At 30.2% G+C, this 22,377-nt stretch overlaps 4 protein-coding genes across 4 annotated transcripts; all 4 read right to left on the reverse strand.

The window, feature by feature from the left end:
- Positions 1 to 616: 616 nt before the first annotated feature.
- LOC145612492 (pollen allergen Che a 1-like) lies at positions 617 to 1,465 on the reverse strand. The gene is made up of 2 exons (XM_081667852.1): positions 1,303 to 1,465; positions 617 to 1,050 (listed from the first exon to the last, which is right to left on the reverse strand). The coding sequence occupies exons 1-2, from the start codon at positions 1,463 to 1,465 to the stop codon at positions 707 to 709; spliced, it is 507 nt and encodes a 168-aa protein (XP_081523978.1). The 3' UTR covers positions 617 to 706.
- A 1,219-nt stretch (positions 1,466 to 2,684) lies between these two features.
- On the reverse strand, positions 2,685 to 4,529 carry LOC145610822 (14-3-3 protein 9-like). The gene is made up of 5 exons (XM_081666104.1): positions 4,457 to 4,529; positions 3,771 to 4,080; positions 3,532 to 3,619; positions 2,939 to 3,048; positions 2,685 to 2,841 (listed from the first exon to the last, which is right to left on the reverse strand). Exons 1-5 carry the CDS (start codon positions 4,527 to 4,529, stop codon positions 2,685 to 2,687), a joined length of 738 nt encoding a protein of 245 aa, XP_081522230.1.
- Positions 4,530 to 9,730: 5,201 nt separating this feature from the next.
- On the reverse strand, positions 9,731 to 11,536 carry LOC145610823 (14-3-3 protein 9-like). The gene is made up of 5 exons (XM_081666105.1): positions 11,464 to 11,536; positions 10,779 to 11,091; positions 10,551 to 10,638; positions 9,985 to 10,094; positions 9,731 to 9,887 (listed from the first exon to the last, which is right to left on the reverse strand). Exons 1-5 carry the CDS (start codon positions 11,534 to 11,536, stop codon positions 9,731 to 9,733), a joined length of 741 nt encoding a protein of 246 aa, XP_081522231.1.
- A 5,479-nt stretch (positions 11,537 to 17,015) lies between these two features.
- Positions 17,016 to 19,067, reverse strand: LOC145610824 (14-3-3 protein 9-like). Its single transcript, XM_081666106.1, has 5 exons — positions 18,995 to 19,067; positions 18,151 to 18,460; positions 17,917 to 18,004; positions 17,274 to 17,383; positions 17,016 to 17,175 (listed from the first exon to the last, which is right to left on the reverse strand). The coding sequence occupies exons 1-5, from the start codon at positions 19,065 to 19,067 to the stop codon at positions 17,016 to 17,018; spliced, it is 741 nt and encodes a 246-aa protein (XP_081522232.1).
- Positions 19,068 to 22,377: the final 3,310 nt, after the last annotated feature.

Consider the following 22,377-nt stretch of genomic DNA (forward strand, 5'->3'; position numbering starts at 1 on the left):
TGAGTTGAACTGAACTCAGCTGAACTAAACTGAACTGAACTGAATTTCAACGTAAGAGAACAGGCCCTAAGAAATTCAAAAGGATGATTCTTTCATTACATTGATAGAAGTCTAACTAGAAAAAGATCTCTCTGTTACTTTGTAAATAAAATGTTGGTTTGACCTAGGAACCATGTGGGAAAAGAAAATGGACCTTCTTTTTTTGGTTTTCAACAAGCTAGCTAGTATATAAATACCAAGTACATAAAACAAACAATAAATTAAAAATTTAAGCAGATTACAAGTGAGAATATATATACTTGTATATGTAGTAATAATTTTGATTTAATCATAAAATAATTGCATGACACAATAATATTTGTGTTAAATTTCTTTAAATATGTTAAACAAATTTTTAAAAAGGGAATTGAAGAAAATATATAGAGAGAAAATACAAAAGCTTACATCCACATCAATCCAAAATGAGCAAAATGACATTACATGTTAAAACCTCAACACCAAACTCATAAAGGGTGCAAGAAAAATCAATAAACTCCCATTACAAGGCTACATTTAAATTTTTAAAAATTGATGAATAAATTACACCTCTATATAACTAAAAAATTTTGCTCTTGCACCCCTTTTTTTTGGAAAAAAAAAATGTCACATGCTTATTCTGGTAATACATTCAAACTGGTAAAAAAAATTGAACATTTTGTATAATTACTTAATTAGCTTTAACATCATAAAGATCCAACTCCTTGAGAACCTCAGGGCACTCCTTAAGGGGCTCCTTCCTCATGAAGCCGAGAGCATTGGCGCTGCGAATGTCTGAAGCTTCACCATTGTTAGATGTTAGACTAACCTTAGCACTTTGCTTGGCATAAACATCATGTGAAACCTCAGAGCATTCGCTGTTCGGGCTCTTAACCAACTCGATTTCACAGATATCGTCCTCGAAATCACCATCAACAGGGATGCTGTACTGTCCTACCTTGTTTGTGACAGCTTCAGCTTTGAATGTCTGAGTTCCTGCAGTAATGTTCCTGCATTCCAATTTCACAGTTGCCCCTGTTTTACCAAAATTTCAAAGTTTAGGCATCATATATTCATATTATTAGGATATAATTATATACTATAGTCTAGATATCCACTTTTATAATTGACATAACAGAAGTTTAAACAATGCATGTGTACGTTTATTTCTAGTGGATCACGTAACATACGATTAATTCTTACGTGACATTTATTTTGTTGTGACATTAGACTGTCTCATACTAAAATTTGCGATATATATTGATAGATGAAATAAAGTTTACGTACCTTCCAGTATTGTGCTAACGCGGGTCATAAATTGGATACGGCAAGTGTCACAGTACACCATGCCCTGGACTTTGAAATGGTTCTCAGCGGCGTTGGTGACACCGGCCAAGGACAGGACGCAGAGAGCGCCAACCAAGAGAAAAACAGCTTGACACTTCGCCATTTCGTGTACTTTTATTATAAACAAGATTGATCTTCCTTGTATGATGAATTGTAAAATTCAAGGACGAAGGTTAAGGAAATAGGTGAGGATGATTTTTAGTTTATAAAGAAGGGAATTAGATGGCTTTTTTTAGATGATATAGCTGGCTTATTGTAAGAATGTAGTTTCTGGTCATTTTTACTAAATTTGGAAAATTTATGCATCTTTAATTTGCATGGTTATTTTGCTGTCTTGGTTATCTTAAAACAAGGAGGTTCACAAAGAAATTTAATCTTACGTTTTTTGTCAAATCCAAATTTAGTATAATTGATGGTTGCAAAATAACAGACTTTTATTTCAAGAGTCCAGCCAATCAACACAAATTAGAAAAGTGTATGTATTTCAATGGCTCAATTTAGATGAATAATGACTACCATGTGGACCCTCTTTCATAAAATGCGTAAAAACTCTAATTGTTACAACTTGTTAAACCCGAATCGTATGACATTGAACCAAACAACACTTGTCAAACAATTAAGCTGTTTTATTGATTAATTACCAAATGTCTTTAATAATAAAAAACTAGATAGAGTATTTCTTAATTACATAGAGACAAATTAACAAGAACTCAGCTCACATTAATGCTTATCCTCAAATAGGAAATATTGAGATCATAAAGTACTACCGTACTACTCCGTATAAACTATGGCTCTAGGACTAATGTATTCCAAGGCTAAAAATGTTACTTTTAAGATATTGTTACATTAATAATTCAATGTAAGAAAATATTGTTACCGCATAAGTATGTTATTACACCGTTTTGTTTACTGATACAATTGGCTTAAGATATGATTACACTCATAAGTCACTTTTAACATAAGAGATGTATGACATGCATTATTGTTAATTTGTTATATATATTGCTTTCATTAAATTTGAACTTCAAAAACTCCAAATTGCTTTTGTCAAAAAAATTAAAAAAAAAAAAAAAAAAAAAAAAAAAAAAAAAAAAAAAAAAACTCAAAATTAATCCGATAGAATACTTTTAAGCCTTAAAACAATCGATCCATTCTTAATTGATGATGGCACTAATCTTTAAATAACTACATATAATAAAAATAGATATGTTTCAGATATTATTCTGAATTTTCTTTCTCAAGCTAAGCTATTGTACTAGAAATTGAATGTTTCACATGTTCGTTTCACTAATCTCAAGTTACTATAATATGAAGTGAATGCTTCAAAGGTTCCTTTCATCATTTTCGCTCTTCCATAGTGTAAGGTTATCCCTCAAAAGATTCAGGATAACCTTACTGTCTTTTGAAGAAGACTTGCCGCCTAAATCATCCAACTCTAACATAGCTTCTTCAAAAGCTTCCTTTGCCAATTGATATGCCCTAAAATATAAAAAATACGTACAAGTAAGTAACAATGTAATTATAACATACAAGATCATAGAGAAATTGTAAGCTTATAAATGTTCTATACAAGTACCTTTGATAACAGTTTGAAACCTCGTAGTAGAAAACGGCAAAATTTAATGCCAAGCCCAAACGTGTTGGATGAATTGGTGAAAATTGAAGTACTGCTATGGCCATTGCTTCCTACAACAAAAATTTAATTGCAATTAATCACTTGTAAAACGAAATGAAAATCGAATGATATACCAAATAACTTTAACCACAAAGTTAATGACAAACACTTCTAACTTCGGCCAATAATAATCATTCTTTATTTTTATTTTTTTTAAAAAAACCTTCGACTAATCACATAATTAGAAAACCGCCACTGAATTAGATTTATCTAGTCATATTTCTAACAAAAATGCTACATTATTATCAATATATTCATATTCTTAAAAAAAGAAACATTATTGGTATTATTATATTCTATACTCGTACATAGACCCAAAAAAATATATATATATATAAAAAAAGACAATTCTAATATATAGGAAAGAATTTATATGAATGAAAATTATAAATAATGTAGAAGGGCACTTAAAAATATAGCAAAAATCATGAATTAATACACCAAAAAATGCAACCAAAAATTGAGTAATACAATAAAATCGAGCAAATATTTACCTTATATGTTTTCAATGATTCTTCAGCGACTAATGTTTTTTCATCACCGGTTTTGATTTCGGCCATATATCGGTAATGATCCGCTTTCCTGCATCACATCGCTCTTCGTTAATTAAACAAAACAAGTCTTTACTTAAAGAATAATAATACACGTAAAAATACGGTAAAATAAATTAATTGCTAAAATAAAGACTTAATTTAGTTCAAGAATATGCAAAATACTTAAAAAATATACTCACATCTTTAAGTAAAAGACGGTGGATTCGGTGCTCGACGCAAAAGGAAGGAGATGATCATCAATTAGAGTTATAACGTCGTAGCAAATGTTAGCAAGATCCGACTCGACTATGTTACGATAATCTTGAATACACTTCATGTACGTCTCGTCTTTGTATATTGTATCCTCCTCCTGCTCAGTTTTTGAGAGAAGTTTGCATGATTCTCTCTTTGGTTCGGTCACTTTCTTGTACGCTGTCGAAAGGAGATTACGCTCTTCGGCTGTTAAATCCATGTTATACTTCACCAATTTCTTCATTGCATCGATCATATCTGCAAATTTTAAAATATAAAATCATTAATTTTTTTTTTAACATATAGTTTCATGATTGAAAACGCACAACTTAGTGGTATATCATAAATTTCCTACAACAATAATAATATTTTAGTACGTAAATTTGGTATAAACTTTAATTGAGATGCATTAACAAGATTTCACGCGATTATATTATTTTCTTAACATACACTTTGAATTCACAAAAATTAGTCAAAGATTATGTAAGTAGTGTAATATTGGCGTAACGTTGTGTTTTTGAAAAGAACGTAGAAGTAAAAAAGGAACTCAAATCCAACTAAAATTGAAGCTTTAGTGAATTGAAAGATTTGAAACTCGTACGTGAAAGAAAGTGATCGATGAGGAAGAACATACCATCATAGCGTTCGGCTTGGGCGGCAAGCTTAGCGAGGTAGATGATGTCGTAACGTTCGCTTGAAGAAGCCATGAGAGGAGAGATCAAGAGAATTAGAGTACTCGTGAAAGGTTTTGAGAGGGTTTGAATATTTTGAGGTAAAGTGTATGAGGAAGAATTGAAAAGTGGAAAAGAAGGCATGATAATATGGTATATATAGCGTTTTTTCATAGAAAATATCATCTTAATTATTTTATTTATGTTAGGAAAGTATAGCTTATGTCTAGAAGAGTTAGAAGATGTGTTACTTGTAGGATACGTAGTCTTATTTAAATTCATTCTAAACATCTACAAGTATTATTTTCATTTTTGGAAATTAAACATGCTAATCTACTTTAATAGTTTAATGTAATACACAATTTCAGTTTTTTTTATCTGAAATTAGTTGACATGGTACTTTTTGGAAATTTTACTTTAGTTGACATGCGTTTATTTTAGGTAATTTGTAATTAGAGCATGTATGGTGCATTGTTTTTAAGAGGTGTAAGTCAAATTAATTAACCGATTTTATTATCAAATTATTACCATTACTTAAAGGTCAGGTATTCATTACCACCAATTTAATGCGTTATCTCTCGATCTTTTCAAACTATTAGGGAAGCTGGGAAGGTAATGCGCGCAATCATAGCTAGCCCTATCCGAAATCTCTTTCGGTTTGGCCTTACATCATAAATTAAGTTGTTGGTAGTATTAAGGAGTGAAAATATGTAGACAAATATATTTAGGGATATAAATGTCCATGCACTATTCTAAGAGTTAAGAAAAAATCATTAATGAGGAAAATAAGTAAATAAATATTTTAGAGGGTACTATTCATTAAAAAAAACATTTGTACATATTAATGAAGAAATATGTATGTAAATACACATTTTGTAGGATATAATTGGCATTACACTATTCATAAGAGTAATCTTTTGCGGAGTACTTTTTATAAGGTAGGGATATATGGTAAGACGGATTTAGGAATTAAAATATAGATTAGACCATATCTTGATCTCTAAAGCTTATTCATAAATTAATCTAATTTTAAATTACTACAACAAAAAATAAAAAGAAAAGATTATTAGTATGGTTTTGGTCTCGAAACCAATCAACAAATGGGCTGTAGTCTGTAGAGCAGGAATGGAACTGGATCATATGTACAAAGATTTTTACATTTTTACATATGTACAAAGTAGAGTTTTTCTGTATCATGGGGTGGATCATGGCCTGGACTTGCCATCCCCTAGATTTGTGCCTCCTAGATCCTCCATTTACCAATGATTTCTTTTCTTAAGAAAGCCGTACAATTAATAATGGATAACATTTAACAATATTCTTTTCGATTTTTTTTAGGACAACTAAGCTAGGGCCTGTTCACTTCAGCTTAATTTCAGTTCAGTTCAGTTCGATTCAGCTTCAATCAGTTCAGTTCAGTTCAGCTCTTAATTTCCTTCTCTCATAAAATATTCATTTCAGCTCAATCAGTTCAGTTTAGCTCCAATCAGTTCAGTTCAGTTCAGTTTATCTTTATTTGTAATAATATCGCTAATGATAATTAAAGCCAAATTTCATACTTTTTAGCATATATTACAACAACGACAAACAACAACAACAACAACAACAACAATAATAGTAATATAATAATAATAATAATAATAATAATAATAATAATAATAATAATAACAGTTCAGTTAAGCTCAATTCAGCTCTAATAAGTTCAGTTCAGCTCTAATAAGTTCAGTTCAATTCAATTCAGTTCAGCTCAGTTCTGTAAATCAGAACAGGCCCTAAGAAATAATAATGACATAAACTAGAGAAAATCAGAGAAAATCATAAAATTTAGACATAAACTAGTTATAGGCCCGGGCGATACCCTGGTGTATTGTAAATTTATAAATTTTATCAAAATTAATAAAAAGGGTTAATGTTGAACAATTATTATTAAGTGAAAACTATAATAATCTACTAGGTTATATCCCATGCCATATACGGTAATTTTCAATAACTATTATTTAATAAACAATATATTTACTATGTCTAAGTTATCACTTCTTAAAACAATTTTATTATTGTATGATTTATGAAGGAGTCTATTATTAGAAAAATAAATATTTTAAAATACGCATGTATGTATGTTTATATACATTACATTTCACCAACAAATTTATATCATTGTTTTCTTATTAAGTAAATGAATATCTTAACAATATGTATTTAGTCCGTAAATAAAGTTTCTTTTTTTACCCACTACTCCGTATTATTCATTCTCTCTTATGCCTTAAAATCTTTTTTCATATCTTTCCTAGCAAGCTTTTCATTCATAAACTAGTTTTTGGGCCCGGGTGATACCCCGGGTTATTACATAGGTTGATCATTAATATACATTGTAATTTATAACTCAATTTTCTTGTAATTAAATTTGTTGTTCATATTGAATTGTCATTTGTTACATATTAATATTTGTTTTCAAAAGAATACATAAAAAAAATAACTTAGATTTGTGGTAAAACACTTAGTTTTAGAGGTTGCGTGTTCAAATCTTGGAGAGAGCTTTTTTATATTATTATTACAAGTGCATGACGTGGTGTAATGATTAGTTGAGTAGGTGACGTGGCATAGTGATCCTAGTTTACGTGGCACGTAGACGTTCTTAGGAACACCTTGTGCATGACGTGGCATAATGATTAGTTGAGTTGGTGACGTGGCGTAATGAGGGAGCCTACATGACACATGGACGTTCTTATAAACGCCTTTTAATATATTAGTATAGATTAATTACAATATTATTTTTTTTGATAATAAAACCTTGTAAAAATGGTAGATTAGTACACAATACTATGTATTGAAGGAGTTTTGTCTTTGATAAGTGCAATTACTAGATATATCAAGGATCACTATTATGGAGATAATAAGTTCATTCTCTTGGGGCGTCATCCTCTGTTGCTAGACTATGAGAGATGATCTTTGGACTACTTAAATGGTCCAAAGCCCATTAGAATGGTTCCTATAAGATCACACACAAGGGTAATGGGTTAAGTAAGTTAGAGACCCATTAATGGGCCTCATGAGCATTTAACTAATCATGAATATGATTGGGCTAGTGTACTTTGACTGGGATTAGGAGTTGGGCTTTGGCATGGATTCCTATTTAGAGATATGATCTATAAATAAGAATCATGCCTAGGGTTGATTAATAACAGTCACAATTATTTTACAGTGAATTGTGAATCTAAGCAACCAACGTCCAAAGCCCTAACCCTCCTCTCAAACTCACGGCTAGGGATGTCAATGGGGCGGGGCAGGGTGGATGTTGGCCTTCCCATCCCCATCCCCACGGCGGGTCTAATATTCATCCCCATCCCCACCCCGGCGAGTACAACTCCAAAACCATCCCCGCCCCACCCCCCACTTGGATATCCATCCCCACCTAATCCCCACCAAATACCCGCCTAATCCCCACCTAATCTCCGTCTCTCAAATACACAAACCTACATAATTAATGCGGATTTTAATATTTAAAAAAAATTCTTAATATTACACACATATTTGTTTATAATATAATAAGTATAGTACAAAGTATTATATTAGTATTTTATTTCACGTAATTATTTTATTAAATAGTATAAAACTATATAGATGTGGATATGAGGTGGGGATGGGGCGGGTACGAAGTGGGGCGGGTGGGGCGGGGCGGGGATGGGGTGGGTACAACTTAAAATCCACCCCCGCCCCATCACCCATGGCGGGTATGGTTTTTATCCCCATCCCCGCCCCACCACCCGCCAAACCGAGACCCATCCCCGCCCCACTGGGGCAGGGATGGGGCGGGTCTCCTAATTGACCCGCCCCACTGACATCCCTACTCACGGCACCCCTCTCTCTCCCCTCACACCCACGGCCGGCCACCCCTAGTGGCATTCGTGGTGTTTCGTGGTGAATCTTGACTAGTTCATTGTTCATACTTCTCCGTAGAAGGTCTATTGAAGAGTTCTATCGCGACTAACTAGCATTAGTGGAGGTCTTAATCCGTGCCCGTGGACCAAGTAGAGGAATCACGTTTAAGGTTCTTTATTTCCCTTGTTCTTGCTCGATCACTAGTGGAATCACGCTTCAAAATGTATAATTCTTACTTCTTTATGTGTTATGCATGAGATCCTTGGCTAGGTGCTTTGTGAATGTGATTCATGTTTATTCCGCAATTAGTACCTATAATCTCCTACATGTATATCTATCATAAATTATGTTAATAATTTGATTTTATTTTCATATTCCTACTTAAGTTTATGGTATCAATAATATATATTGTGCAAAGATACATTAAATCTTTTGTATTCATTTATTTATGTAAAATATTTTATTTTAAAAAAACAAAAAAAAACCTAGGGACACACCAGAACATGACATTTGTCATGCTGGTGTCTCTTTTAGTATATATAGATTAATCTCGTGCGATGCACGATTCAAACAAATAAAATATTCTAGATTTGTTCATTTTCTCACATCAAAATTTAAAAAAAAATCCCAAAATTAATAATACATTCATCAAATATTTTATTAAAACATATAGAGCTTATAGAATAATTGAATGATGAAATACTGATACCAATAATAATAATAATAAATATAGCTAAATCAAAATTTTAATTAAATAAAATAAAATTTACTACCTCCGTTTCGTATTAGTTGCAACTTTGGAATATTTTATATCTCACAAATAATACCCCAAAGTTGCAACTAATAAGAAACGGAGGTAGTATAAAATAATGCCATCATATATAATTTTGGAGGGAAAAAATTTAATGACAACTTGACATGTGTTTTGGATGATGTTAGCGGTTGTTATTTTAGTATTAATTATAAATTATAGATTATAGATAGATACTAGGTTAGGTTCCGTGCCATGCACGGTTATTTTAATTACCTCATATCTTCTTTTGAAAAATTAATTTATTTATAGCTTAAATTATAAAAAAATTTAAATATCTTGAACAAAATTGAACATGGAGAAGATCAAATTCTTAAAAAATATTCCACCAAAATTACATCCATCTCCTTGAAAAAAGATTATATATTTCCTTATTATTCCACAATTAATTTCGTATTTACATAAAATTAGTAGATATTATTGCTCATTTATATAGTTGACAAAATCAAACTTTTTTTTAAATAACTTCTTTCTTTAGCTAAGCTATTGGAATGTTTCACATGTTCGTTTCACTAATCTCAAGTTACTATAATATGAAGTGAATGCTTCAAAGGTTCCTTTCATCATTTTCGCTCTTCCATAGTGTAAGGTTATCCCTCAAAAGATTCAGGATAACCTTACTGTCTTTTGAAGAAGACTTGCCTCCTAAATCATCCAACTCTAACATAGCTTCTTCAAAAGCTTCCTTTGCCAATTGATATGCCCTAAAATATAAAAAATACGTACAAGTAAGTAACAATGTAATTATAACATACAAGATCATAGAGAAATTGTAAGCTTATAAATGTTCTATACAAGTACCTTTGATAATAGTTTGAAACCTCGTAGTAGAAAACGGCAAAATTTAATGCCAAGCTCAAACGTGTTGGATGAATTGGTGAAAATTGAAGTACTGCTATGGCCATTGCTTCCTACAACAAAAATTTAATTGCAATTAATCACTTGTAAAACGAAATGAAAATCGAATGATATACCAAATAACTTTAACCACAAAGTTAATGACAAACACTTCTAACTTCGGCTAATAATAATCATTCTTAAAAAAAAAAAGAAAAAAATTAAAAAAAATCTTCGTCTAATCACATAATTAGAAAACCACACATATAATTAGATTTAGTCTAGTCATATTTCTAACAAAAATGCTACATTATTATTAGTATATTCATATTCTTAAAAAATGCAACATTATTGGTATTATTATATTCTATACTCTTATGTAGAAAAAAAAAAAAGAAAAAAAAAAGATAGGAAAGAATTTATATGAAAGAAAATTATTTATTTATTTTATTTATTTATTTATTATTTTTTTTTTTTTTTGACATACAACCAAAAATTGAGTAATACAATAAAATCGAGCAAATATTTACCTCATATGTTTTCAACGATTCTTCAGCAACTAATGTTTTGTCATCACCAGTTTTGATTTCCGCCATATATCGGTAATGATCCGCTTTCCTGCATCATATCGCTCTTCGTTAATTAAACCAATCAAGACTTTACTTAAAGAATAATAATACACGTACAATAAATTAATTGCTAAAATAAAGACTTAATTAAGTTCAAGAATATGCAAAATACTTAAAAATTATACCCACATCTTTAAGTAAAAGACGGTGGATTCGATGCTAGACGCAAAAGGAAGGAGATGATCGTCAATTAGAGCTATAACGTCGTAGCAAATGTTAGCAAGGTCCGACTCGACTATAGTACGATAATCTTGAATACACGTCATGTACGTCTCATCATCTTTGTATATTGTATCCTCCTCCTGCTCGGTTTTTGAAAGAAGTTTGCATGATTCTCTCTTTGGCTCGGTCACTTTCTTGTACGCTGTTGAAAGGAGATTACGCTCTTCTGCTGTTAAATCGGTGTTAAATTTCACCAATTTCTTCATTGCATCGATCATATCTGCAAGATTTTAGATATGAAATTATTAGTTATATTTTAACATATAGTTTCGTGCTTGAAAACACACAACTTAAGTGGTATATCATAAAATTCCCTGCAACAATAATAATTTTTAGTACGTAAAAAAGTTGACAAGCTAAGGTTCCATGTTGAAATAATATTAATTTTCTTTGCATATACTTTGAAATCATAGATAATAGTCATTATGTAAGTAGTGTATTACTGCAATACTTTGTGTTATTAGTAAGAACATAGAACGGTCCTTTAATAAAAAAATAAAAAACAGACATAGAACGGTAGAAGTAATCAGAAGAATCCAAACAAAAATTGAAACTCCTACGTGAAAGAAAGTGATGATGAGGAAGAACATACCATCATAGCGTTCGGCTTGGGCGGCAAGCTTAGCGAGGTAGATGATGTCGTAACGTTCGCTAGAAGAAGCCATTAGAGGATCGGAGAGATCAAAAGAATTAGAGTACTTGTGAAGGTTTTGAGAGGGTTTGAATATTTTGAGGTAAAGTGTATGAGGAGGAAGAATTGAAAAGTGAAAAAGAAGGCTCTTTTAAAAAAAAAAAAGAAAAGTGAAAAAGAAGGCACGGTAAGTTTGATATTTATAGCTATTTTTTCATAAAAAAATCTTGATTATTTACTTATCTTAGGAAAGTATACTACCTTTAGATAAGTTAGAAGTTGTGTTACTTGTAGGATACGTAGTCTTGTGTGACTAGGTCTTGTAGATTTTAAAATAATTCTAAATATCTACAAGGTTTTGTTTTTGTTTTTTTTTTTTTTTTTGTTTGTTGTTTTTAAATTTTTTTATTTAGGAAATATGCAATTTTTCCATTTGAAATTAGTGACGTATACTAATAGTACTTTTGGAAATTTTCCGTTTAGTTAATATGTATTTATTTTTAGGTAAATTTTGAAGGATGTTTGATATAATGCTTTTATAAGAGATGTAAATAGAACTAATAATCCTTTTCATTACTCCGTATTAAATTGTTACCTCTTCTAACAGACCAACACTATTGTAAGTCGGATTCAAGAAATAAATATAGATTATGTCATATCGATCTTGATCTTTAAAGCTTAAGCCCTGTTTACTTCACCTTAAAATAATAATATTAAGTAAAAATAATTTTAGTTCAGTTAAAATAAGTTCAGTTAAGTAAAATAAATTCACTTCAGTAAAAATAAGTTAGTTCAGTAAAATTTAGTTACCTTAGGCTCCGATCTCTTCACCTTATTTTTGCATAACTGAAATAATTTTTACTGAAATAAAATTATATTTGCTGAACTTAACTTATTTTTTACTGAACTTAAATTAATTTTATTGAACTTAAATTATTTTGCTGAACTGAAATTATTTTTACTAATTTTCTATTATAATTCTTCTTTAGGAAAACTGAATTTTACTGAACTGAATTTATTTTTACTAAACTGAAATTATTTTTACTATATATTATTTTTTTAAGGTGAAGAGAACATGACCTTAAAGAAGAATTATAATAGAAAATCTATAAAAATAATTCAAGTTCCGCAAAATAATTTCAGCTCGGTAAAATTAATTTAAGTTCAGAAAATAATTTAAGTTCAGCAAATATAATTTTGTTTCAGTAAAATAATTTCAGTTCAGCAAAAATAAGGTGAAGTGAACGAGGTCTTATTCATAAATTAAGAACCAAATTTTATCTTCTACAACAAACTCTAAAAAGAAAAGATCATAGGTGGACAGTTTTAGCTCCTTAAGCTATAATTTTTTTTAAAAAAAAATAATAAAAAATAAAAATAAATAAAACAAAAATAAAAAGGTTGAAAAAACAAGGGTAGAACTAATTAAGATTGAAAAAACACAATGATTACATAAGAATCTGACAAGACTATAAAATTTGAATCTGACAAGACTATAAAATTTAGACAAAAATTTTAAACACCCCTTATCGTTACTGTACTCAAGTAGTCAAGTTTCAAGACATACAAATTCTTAAATAGACCTGGTTCACACTAATTTATTGTGAAACACTAACATTAGAGACAATATGATTGTTTTGTTAATAAAAAAAAAGTCACTATATTAAAATAAAGGTTGCTATGTTGAAATAAACATGAGTGTGACATTAAAAGCTATAAGAGGTTATTTTTTTAATGATATCTTTAATATAATGGTCAATATGAATAATAAAGATCGCTATGTTAAGATTAGGTCGCTATTCGACATAATTTCGTACTTTAAGTTCATGAAAATATTAATGGTCACACAAGTTTTAAAAAAGGTTACTATGTTAAAAATAAGATTACTATATTAAAATTAGGGGCCACTATGTTGAATATAATGCCAGTTATGTGTATATAAACCTTAGGTTCACAATAATATTATTGTGAACCAGGTTCACCCAAGATTTTCTGTTCAAGACATATGTTCTTCGCTTAATATAGAACATACTGCGAAGTATTCAAAAAAGAAAAGAAAAGAAAAGAAAAGATACGATGTAAATTGAACCTGCAAGAGCTATTTTTTAAACCTTTATCCTAGCAATCCATTGACCATGAACGGGCCTAGTTGAGTCATCTTAATCGAAAGAAACATGTTGAATACATATTATATCATACGTATTATATCACAAAACAGAAGACATAGGTTTGATGTACTGGAAACTTTTACATAATATTACCGGGAAAAGTGGTAGAGTCAAACTACACTAGAAATGCTTTGAGGTAATTAAGAATTCACTTGACCTTTCCCTCATTCTTGAAGAATCTAACTCCTCGCTAATTATATTCGAACCAAGTTAACCAGTGAGCTAAGACAAATGTAAAGAACATTCTGGTCTATAACGAATATTTTTTCAGCGATATGTCATATGTGATACGTCTGATGCAATTATACATTTATACCGCATAAGTTCATTGTTACACTGTTAATTATGTTTACTGATACAATTGGCTAAAGATTACACTCACACTTAGGGTCTGTTCTCATTGACTGAACTCAGCTGAACTGAACTGAACTGAACTGAGCTGAACTGAAATGAATATTTTATAAGAGAAGGAAATTAAGAGCTGAGCTGAACTGAACTGAACTGAATTGAGCTGAACTGAACTGAACTGAACTCAGCTGAACTGAACTGAACTGAACTGAATTGAATTTCAACGCAAGAGAACAGGCCCTTACTTTAAGTCACTTTTAACCTTATATATGTGTGGTATTCCGTGTATGTCAGCATTGATATATACATATCCATAGAGTTGCACTATATTGAACAAACTTAATTACTGCTTTCATTAAATTTGAATTTCAATAACTCCAAATAAAACAAATACAGTAGAACACTTCTTGGCCATTAAAAACATTCCTTAATATATAATCAGAAATGTTTTAGAATTTAGATATTGTTATCAAGCTATTGTAATATATAATACAAATTAAATGTTTCAAATTTAGGTTCCTTTTAGTATCACTTAAAAAATTCAGGATAACCTTGCTGTCTTTCAAAAAAATCCATGTCTAAATCATCCAACTCTAACATATCATCATCAAAAGCTTCTTTCACCAAGTGATATGCCTAAAGATACCAAAAATACAAACATCAATACATGTATGATGTATGTAACAATGCAATTCTAACAAACATGCTTGATCCTAGAGAAGTAGTAAAGCAACTCCAATGGTTGTAGCTAGGGACTTGTTTGCAATTACAATAATTCTTTAGCTATTAGCTTGACCATTGGAGCTAGAAAACTCAATTAGCTTGGCTAAGCAAATTCGCTTTGCCAAGCTAATTTGCTTGAGAATTAAACTTGCCAAAATGATAATGCTTATTGCACCATTAAGCTCTTTCTATGTATTTTCTATCCAACAACTACTACTAAGCTAATAGCTAGTCATTGGAGCAAAAAGTAGGTAAAATAATAATTAGCTTAAAAACTTATGTGGCATGACAAGCTAATTATTGTCAAATTAGCTTGCCATTGAAGTTGCTAGCTACTCCAATGGTTGTAGCTAGGGACTTGCTTGTGGCAATAATCCTAGGATTAACGTTAGTTTAACGGAGTGGGTATTGTAGAAGAGTGTGTGAATCCTTGTACAGATAAACAATATTTAAGTAGGTGTACCATTGATAAACACTCGATCCTTGGGTGTACCATATCATTGATAATTTTCCATTTATTTATTTATTTATTTTTGACGCAGAAAATGGGTATTTATAGTAGTATGCATGTAGTATGTATTTCGGTCAATTAACCAACTTATGAGAATAAGCTAAATACTTTAGCTAGATTGTTCTAACTAGCTTAGCTTATGTTATTAGGTTGTTAGCCTAGACTTTTTTAGATTAATTATCTACGTACATTAGAAGTTCTAACATATCATTACATATTTACATGTTAAAATTTTCTAGATTACTCCTTTTAACGAATACTTAGTCATTAAGACAAGGACAATTGCTGGGAATAATCCCGGCCCACCTTTGAGGTATCCGCAAAAAATAATCCCACCTTTGGAATACTACTCCCTCCGTCCCTTTATTACATGCATATTTCTCATTTTGCACGGGAATTAAGAAAGTTAAAGATTCCTTAAAACTAAAAATTGGGAGTACAAATATGCATGTGGGGTTAGAGAGAGATAGAGAGAAAGATAAAGGTGGTTGAAAATTAGGAGAGAGAAAGTATTGGGAATTGATGTAAAGTACAAAAAAGAAAAGGAAAAATGATGACAAATCATCAAAACAAGAATAATATTGGCAAAAAGTACAACCTATAAATAGAAACAGGCATTTAATTTTGATCACCCCAAAAAGGAATACAGGCATGTAATAAAGGGACGGAGGGAGTATTAAATAATTCGACCTTTGTACTCAATTCGCTTAAAATGGTACCAAGTGACCTGTAACTGGTTGAGTAGGTAAAATTTTTGTATTAAATTTAATTTACACGTGTCACCACGTGATGGGTTAAAAAAAGTTTTAATTTTAATTTTGTTTTAAGAAATGATAATTAGCAATTAACATTAATTAATTTTTTTAATTTTTTTTCTAAAAAAATAAAAAGAAAAATAAACCCAGACCCTAGCTTCACCGCTACCACAACGACCTCCCCCTTATCATCAGCCCAGACGATGCCCAACGTCGCCATACCCTCAACGACCAAACCTCAACTAACCGGCCACCGCGCCACTAAACCACCATAACCATGACCGAAATCAAGGTGTGGGAAGGGTAGAAGGGTTGAAATCGAGGTGTTTAAAGGGGATAAGGGACAAAATTAGGGTGTGGGGAAGGGGAGGTAGCCGGAAAATGGACCGGGGAAGAGGAAGGGCTGGGATCGAGACGAAAATAGCGTGTGGGATCATTTGTGGCTTGCCAGAGCTTCGCTTGGGGTTTTCTAAAAACCGCGCCCAGGTGTTCGTGAGGGAGGGGGTAGGTGGTTCATTGGAGGGAGAAGGGGCCCGGCGTTGCCGAGGTGGGAGGCTGGAGCCGCATGGCAGGGGATGGGCTCAAGCGGTGGTTGGTGGTTTTTTATTAATTTTTTTTCGATAAAAAAATCTAACTTTTTTTAAAAAAATTTATTTTATTCTTTTTTTATTTTTTTGACCAATCACTGGCGACCACGTGTCATGTAACTTTTTATAACATGTTACATGACCGGATGGGATCATTTTGAGCAGATTGAGTCTAAATGTCGGATTATTTAAAAGTATCCACCCAAAGGTGGGATTATTTTTCGCGGACATTTTGAAAGGTGGGATTATTCCAAGCAATTTTTCCTTAAAACAATCCATTCTTAACTTTTAATCTATTGATGATGGCACTTTTCTTTATATAAATATATAAAATAAAATTAGAGATATTTCAAATTCAAATATTATTATGGTGTAAATAAAATAAAAAATTAAAATAATGTTTCAAATGGTCATGAATGCTTCATAGGTTTCTTTCATCATTCTCGTCCTTCCATAGTGTAAGGTTATCCCTCAAATGATTCAGGATAACTTTACTGTCTTTCAACAAGGATGCCCTGTCGCCTAAACCATCCAACTCTACAATCGCCTCTATAAAAGCTTTCTTCGCCAAGTGAAATGCCCTAAAATATAAAAAAATACGTACAAGTAAGTAACAATGCAATTATAATAAACATGATCATTGAGAAATTGTAAAATTATAAATTTATTATATAAGTACCTTTGATAAGAATTTAAAACCTCATAGTAAAAAACGGCAAAATTTAATGCCAAGCCCAAGCGTGTTGGATGAATAGGTGAATAATTAACCACCGCTAAGGCCATTGCTTCCTACAACAAAATTTAATTACAATTATACACTTGTAAAATGAAAAAGAAAATCGAATGATATTCTGTACAAAATAATATTAACCTAGATAATGAGAAACACTTTTAACTTCAATTCGGCTAATCACATAATTAAAAATCCACACATATAATTAGTCTAGTACTCTAGTCAGTAATAATATTTATATTCTAAGAAAATGCAACATTAGTAATAATATTCATATTCTAGAATACCAAAAAATATATATAAGATATTATATATATATATATATATATATATATATATATATATATATATATATATATATATATATATATATATATATATAGGCAAGAATTTATGGGTAAATACAAGTTAATCTCTAAGATACACAAAATTTGTTAACGACACTTAAAAAGATAAAGCAAATTAAAATTCATTTTTTTTTTTTTAAACTTTTAAAAAAAACAATTAAAAATCATGAATTTAACTAATTACACACCAAAACAAATGCAAGAACCAAAAACGAAGTAATAAAAATCGAGCAAATATATACCTTATATGTTCTCAACGACTCTTGAGCAACTAATGATTTTGCATCACCAGTTTTGATTTCGGCCATATATCGGTAATAATCTGCTTTCCTGCATTACATAGCTCTCCGTTAATTAAACCAACCAACTCTTAACTTAAAGAAATAATGAATAATCATAATAATAAATTACGGAGTGATTGCTAAAAGACTTAATTAAGTTTAATAATGTGCAAAATACTCTAAAATATTACTCACATTTTTAAGTAAAAGACGAAGGATTCGACACTAGACGCGAAAGGAAGGAGATGATCATCAAGTAGAGCTATAACGTCGAAGCAAATGTCAGCAAGGTCCGACTCGACTATTTTACAATAATCTTGAATACACTTTATGTACGTCTCGTTTTTGTATATTGTATCTTCCTTCTGTTCGGTTGTTGAGAGAAGTTTCCATGATTCTCTCTTTGGCTTGGTCACTTTCTTGTACGCTGTTGAAAGGAGATTACGCTCTTCTGCTGTTAAATCGACGTTTAAATTCACCAATTTCTTCATTGCATCGATCATATCTGCAAAATATTAGATATGAAATCATTGAACTGGTTCTATTTTAGTAGTTTTATGCTTGACAATAACGCACGACTTAAGTTCTTTTTTACTTGATCTGTTAGTTTCTTTTATCACGCTTGCCGATTTACAACTTTAATCATCAATAACTTAAATTCTCTCTGGGTAATTAAAAATTGTAAAAGTTATATATTATGATAGCACTTGTTTAGACGATTTTAACAAGATCCCACGTTAACATGTTTTAACTTACATATAATTCACAAAAGATGGTCAAAGGTGAATAGTGTAAAAGTCAAAGTAGGTCAAGTAAAAAAGAACGAAGGAAGTATATGATAAATATCCTAGAATTAACAATAAGTATTGTTTAGGTTAGTATTAACAAGATTACCCATAATAAATTAATAATATTGTTTTTTTTAACATACACTTTGAAATCACAAAAATAGTCAAATTAAGATTATGTAAGTAGTGTAAAACGGAGTATTGCTGAAACTCCTACGTGAAAGAATCGAAAGTGACGAGTTAGAACATACCATCATAGCGTTCGGCTTGGGCGACTAGCTTAGCGAGGTAGATGATGTTGTAGCGTTCACTCGAAGAAGCCATGAGAGGATCGGAGCGATCAAGATTCAAGATAATTAGGGTACTAGTGAAGGTTTTGGCCAATTGGGAGGGTTTAATTTTAATTTAAGAATTGAAAAGTGAAAGAAAAGGCACGGTAATTCTGATGTACATAGCTTTTTTTTCGTACAAATATAAATCTTGATTATTTATTTAACCTAGGAAAGTATAGTCTATATCTAGATAAGGTAGAAATTGTGTCACTTGTAGGATAAGTAGTCTTGTACAGTTTTTTTTTTTTTTTTCTTTTTTTTTTTTTGACGGGCTTGTACAGTTGTACTTGTACGAGTAGTTTTTAAAATAATCCTTTTATTTTTTATTTTTTTATTTTTTTTTTTGAAGAAAAGTTTTTAGAATAATCCTCAATATCTACTACGTAGTATTTTTTTTTTTAGGAAACATGATACTTCAAGAGTTCAATGTAATATACGATTTCAGTTTTTCATTTGAAATTAGTTGACGTATTCATGCTTGATGCTACTTCAATATTTCAATGTAATATATGATTTCAGTTTTTCAAAAGTTCAACTAGTGAGTAGCTAGCTTGGGTGTTACTACTATTGTAGGCATGCTATAGATAATTTTTTTAAAGGCTTTTCAATTGTAACTATTATTGTCAAACAAAAATTGAGTTATTTTTTTAGTATTTTATTTAACTAAACCTTGTGGTTTGCACTTATATAATTCGTTTTACACATTAACAATGGCTTAGATGGTGAAATAGTTATCTTTGATATATAAGAGGTGTATTTGGAATTAATTAACCGTTGTTATTATCAAACTAATATAAAGGCCAGCTATCCATTACCACCACTTTGTTACCTCTTTTCAACACTATATATGGTAACTTGGTAAGACAGATTCAGGAATTAAAATACAGACTAGACCATATCTCTTGGTCTCTAAAGCTTATTCATAAATTAACCTTATTTTATTTTACTACAACAATGAATAAATAGAAAAGATTATAAGTATGGTTTTGATCTCGGAACCAATCAATTACGAATGGACTCTAGATATTAGTTAATTTATTGCAGCTTAAATACACCTTTATTCTACAAATTCTTGGTTGCATTCTAGTGCAGCCAAGCTAGCTGCAACAACATTAAATATAAACATATAGGACATTAAAATGAACATCAGTTTTTTTTTTTTCTTCCTCATATCCTAATTCTCTTTCTTCTTCTTCTTCCTTAGCTCTATTATTTTTCTCTCTCTTCAGTTTTCTTCACAATTTAAAATTTTCTCTCTCTTCTTTACCTCACTTCCCTTCAATCTTTAAATTTTCCTTCTTATTTATATAAATTTTTGAGTTAGTAATTCGTGTTTTGATGGGTATACTCCTTTCTTTCTAAATTTATGAGTTTTAGATTCAATCATTTGGCTTTATCAAAGAGGAAAGGAAAAAATGGAGGAGAGAGAAAGTTGAGGTCAAAGAAAACAATGGAGGTTAGATTTTATCAATTTGTAATTGTTTTTTGTATGATTTCGTTGATCATGCATGATGATTTATTGTTTGATTATTTGAAATTATTATGAGTTTGTGATGAATATCAATTAAATTGCTTAATTAATTGTTAATGAATATCAATTGTATTGCTTAATTTGTAGTTATTTTCTCTCTCTCTCTTTCTTTTGATTTCTAATCATGTTACAAATCAATAATTATTTTCTCTATGATGAATCAAGATTAGATTTAAGGTGTATATTCAATTTTTTAGAGTTTCAATAATTACAATTGATCTTGAATAAAATTTCTGTAAAAAAATGAATACGTAGGAATTTAAAAATGAATATCTTTTACAAAATGAGCATTTAGTATACCGAAAATGAATATTAAATACATAAAAAATGAACATATCTCAACAAATTATTTTATCTTTATTTTTCATTAAAATTATGTACAATGAATTTGAACCTTTATGAAAATCATGTTCATTTTAATATCCTAAATGTTCATAACTTTTTGTTAGATGTTCATTTTATAAGTGTTCATTTTTTAATAATAAATGTTCATTTTTATTAGGTTGAAAGTAAAATATAATACGTTGAAAGTTAAACTATCTAAACATTTATTGTTGAAAATCTGAACAATTTATTATGAATATATATGTTTCGTTATTTTTTACGAACATATCTATTATTGATTATGAACTCATATGACATATAGAGTGATTATTATTTACATTTTTAAGTATTGTACATGAATTGATGATTATATATATGGGTTGTCAAAAAAAAAATGATTATCGTGTTGGAAGCGAGGGACTGCTTTTGTATATATATGAACATTCTAAATAATTATTATGAACATATTTTGTAATGATTATGAAACTTCTGATTATTTGTTATATTTTAGTGAGTACAGATTAATTGTATTTGTAGAAGACAAAGACTCTGAATTAGTGAAGAAACAAGTAAGAAGTGATGAAGAAGTATATGATATGTACAATGAATTTGCCTTTAGGTTGGAGAATTTCCGATGTATATGATCCCAATTTTATGGTTGTATGATAAAGGTTCATTTCTAATATACTAAATGTTCATTTCTTTTTTTTTTTTTTTTTTTTTTTTTTTTTTTTTTTGACATGTTCACTTTTTATTACTGAATATTCTTTTTCTTTTTCTTTTTTTTTTAATTTTTTTTATGTGTTCATTTTTCTAACTAAATGTTCATTTTTAAGGTCGTGGTCTAGCAAATTTATGATTATATGATAATCAGATTCATTTTTAATAAATGATCATTTCCTTATAAGATGTTCACTTTTTAGTATTAAATGTTCATTTTTTTACGTGTTCATTTTTTGTTATTACATGTTCATTTTTTTTTCGTGTTCATATTTTTCAACTAAATGTTCATTTTTTATTTGGGCCGCGCGTTTTGGGCCTCACTTGTTGTAGCTATCTTGGCTGCACTACAGTGCAGCCAAGACCAATTTATTGACCAAGTATGGGCCTAGATGAGTCCTTCTAATGGAAAGAAACATGTTCTTCTAAATACTTCCACTGAATTTATTAGTCATACATATTATAAATTTTACATCTTACAACTAACGGGCTGTTTGGTAAGTGGGATTATGGGTTGGGAATGGGAATGGGAATGGGAATAATAATCACTAGTCTTTGTAAACCCATGTTTGGTTGGTGGGAATTATAATATAAAATGGGAATCGGCTTATGAATAATTAGCTTGTATTCCCTACATTTTATTACTTGGGGGTGGCAAGTAATATTTTGGGGGGAATTCACTAAATTGTTAAAAAAGACAATACTACCCTTGTTTTGTGGCATATAT

The sequence above is a fragment of the Chenopodium album genome, chromosome 24 (genome assembly GCF_948465745.1).
Source record: "Chenopodium album chromosome 24, dcCheAlbu1.1, whole genome shotgun sequence".
Lineage (NCBI taxonomy): Eukaryota > Viridiplantae > Streptophyta > Magnoliopsida > Caryophyllales > Amaranthaceae > Chenopodium > Chenopodium album.

Coding starts and splice junctions, on each gene's coding strand:
- LOC145610823 (XM_081666105.1), bottom strand. CDS start 11,536: ATGGCTTCTTCTAGCGAACGTTACGACATCATCTACCTCGCTAAGCTT. Junction 11,092..11,463: donor CCAAGCCGAACGCTATGATG/GTATGTTCTTCC, acceptor AAAATCTTGCAG/ATATGATCGATGCAATGAAG. Junction 9,888..9,984: donor GTTTCAAACTATTATCAAAG/GTACTTGTATAG, acceptor TTTATATTTTAG/GGCATATCAATTGGCAAAGG.
- LOC145610822 (XM_081666104.1), bottom strand. CDS start 4,529: ATGGCTTCTTCAAGCGAACGTTACGACATCATCTACCTCGCTAAGCTT. Junction 4,081..4,456: donor CCAAGCCGAACGCTATGATG/GTATGTTCTTCC, acceptor TAAAATTTGCAG/ATATGATCGATGCAATGAAG. Junction 2,842..2,938: donor GTTTCAAACTGTTATCAAAG/GTACTTGTATAG, acceptor TTTATATTTTAG/GGCATATCAATTGGCAAAGG.
- LOC145610824 (XM_081666106.1), bottom strand. CDS start 19,067: ATGGCTTCTTCGAGTGAACGCTACAACATCATCTACCTCGCTAAGCTA. Junction 18,005..18,150: donor TTCGTCTTTTACTTAAAAAT/GTGAGTAATATT, acceptor TATGTAATGCAG/GAAAGCAGATTATTACCGAT. Junction 17,384..17,916: donor AGTCGTTGAGAACATATAAG/GTATATATTTGC, acceptor ATTTTGTTGTAG/GAAGCAATGGCCTTAGCGGT.
- LOC145612492 (XM_081667852.1), bottom strand. CDS start 1,465: ATGGCGAAGTGTCAAGCTGTTTTTCTCTTGGTTGGCGCTCTCTGCGTC. Junction 1,051..1,302: donor CGTTAGCACAATACTGGAAG/GTACGTAAACTT, acceptor TTGGTAAAACAG/GGGCAACTGTGAAATTGGAA.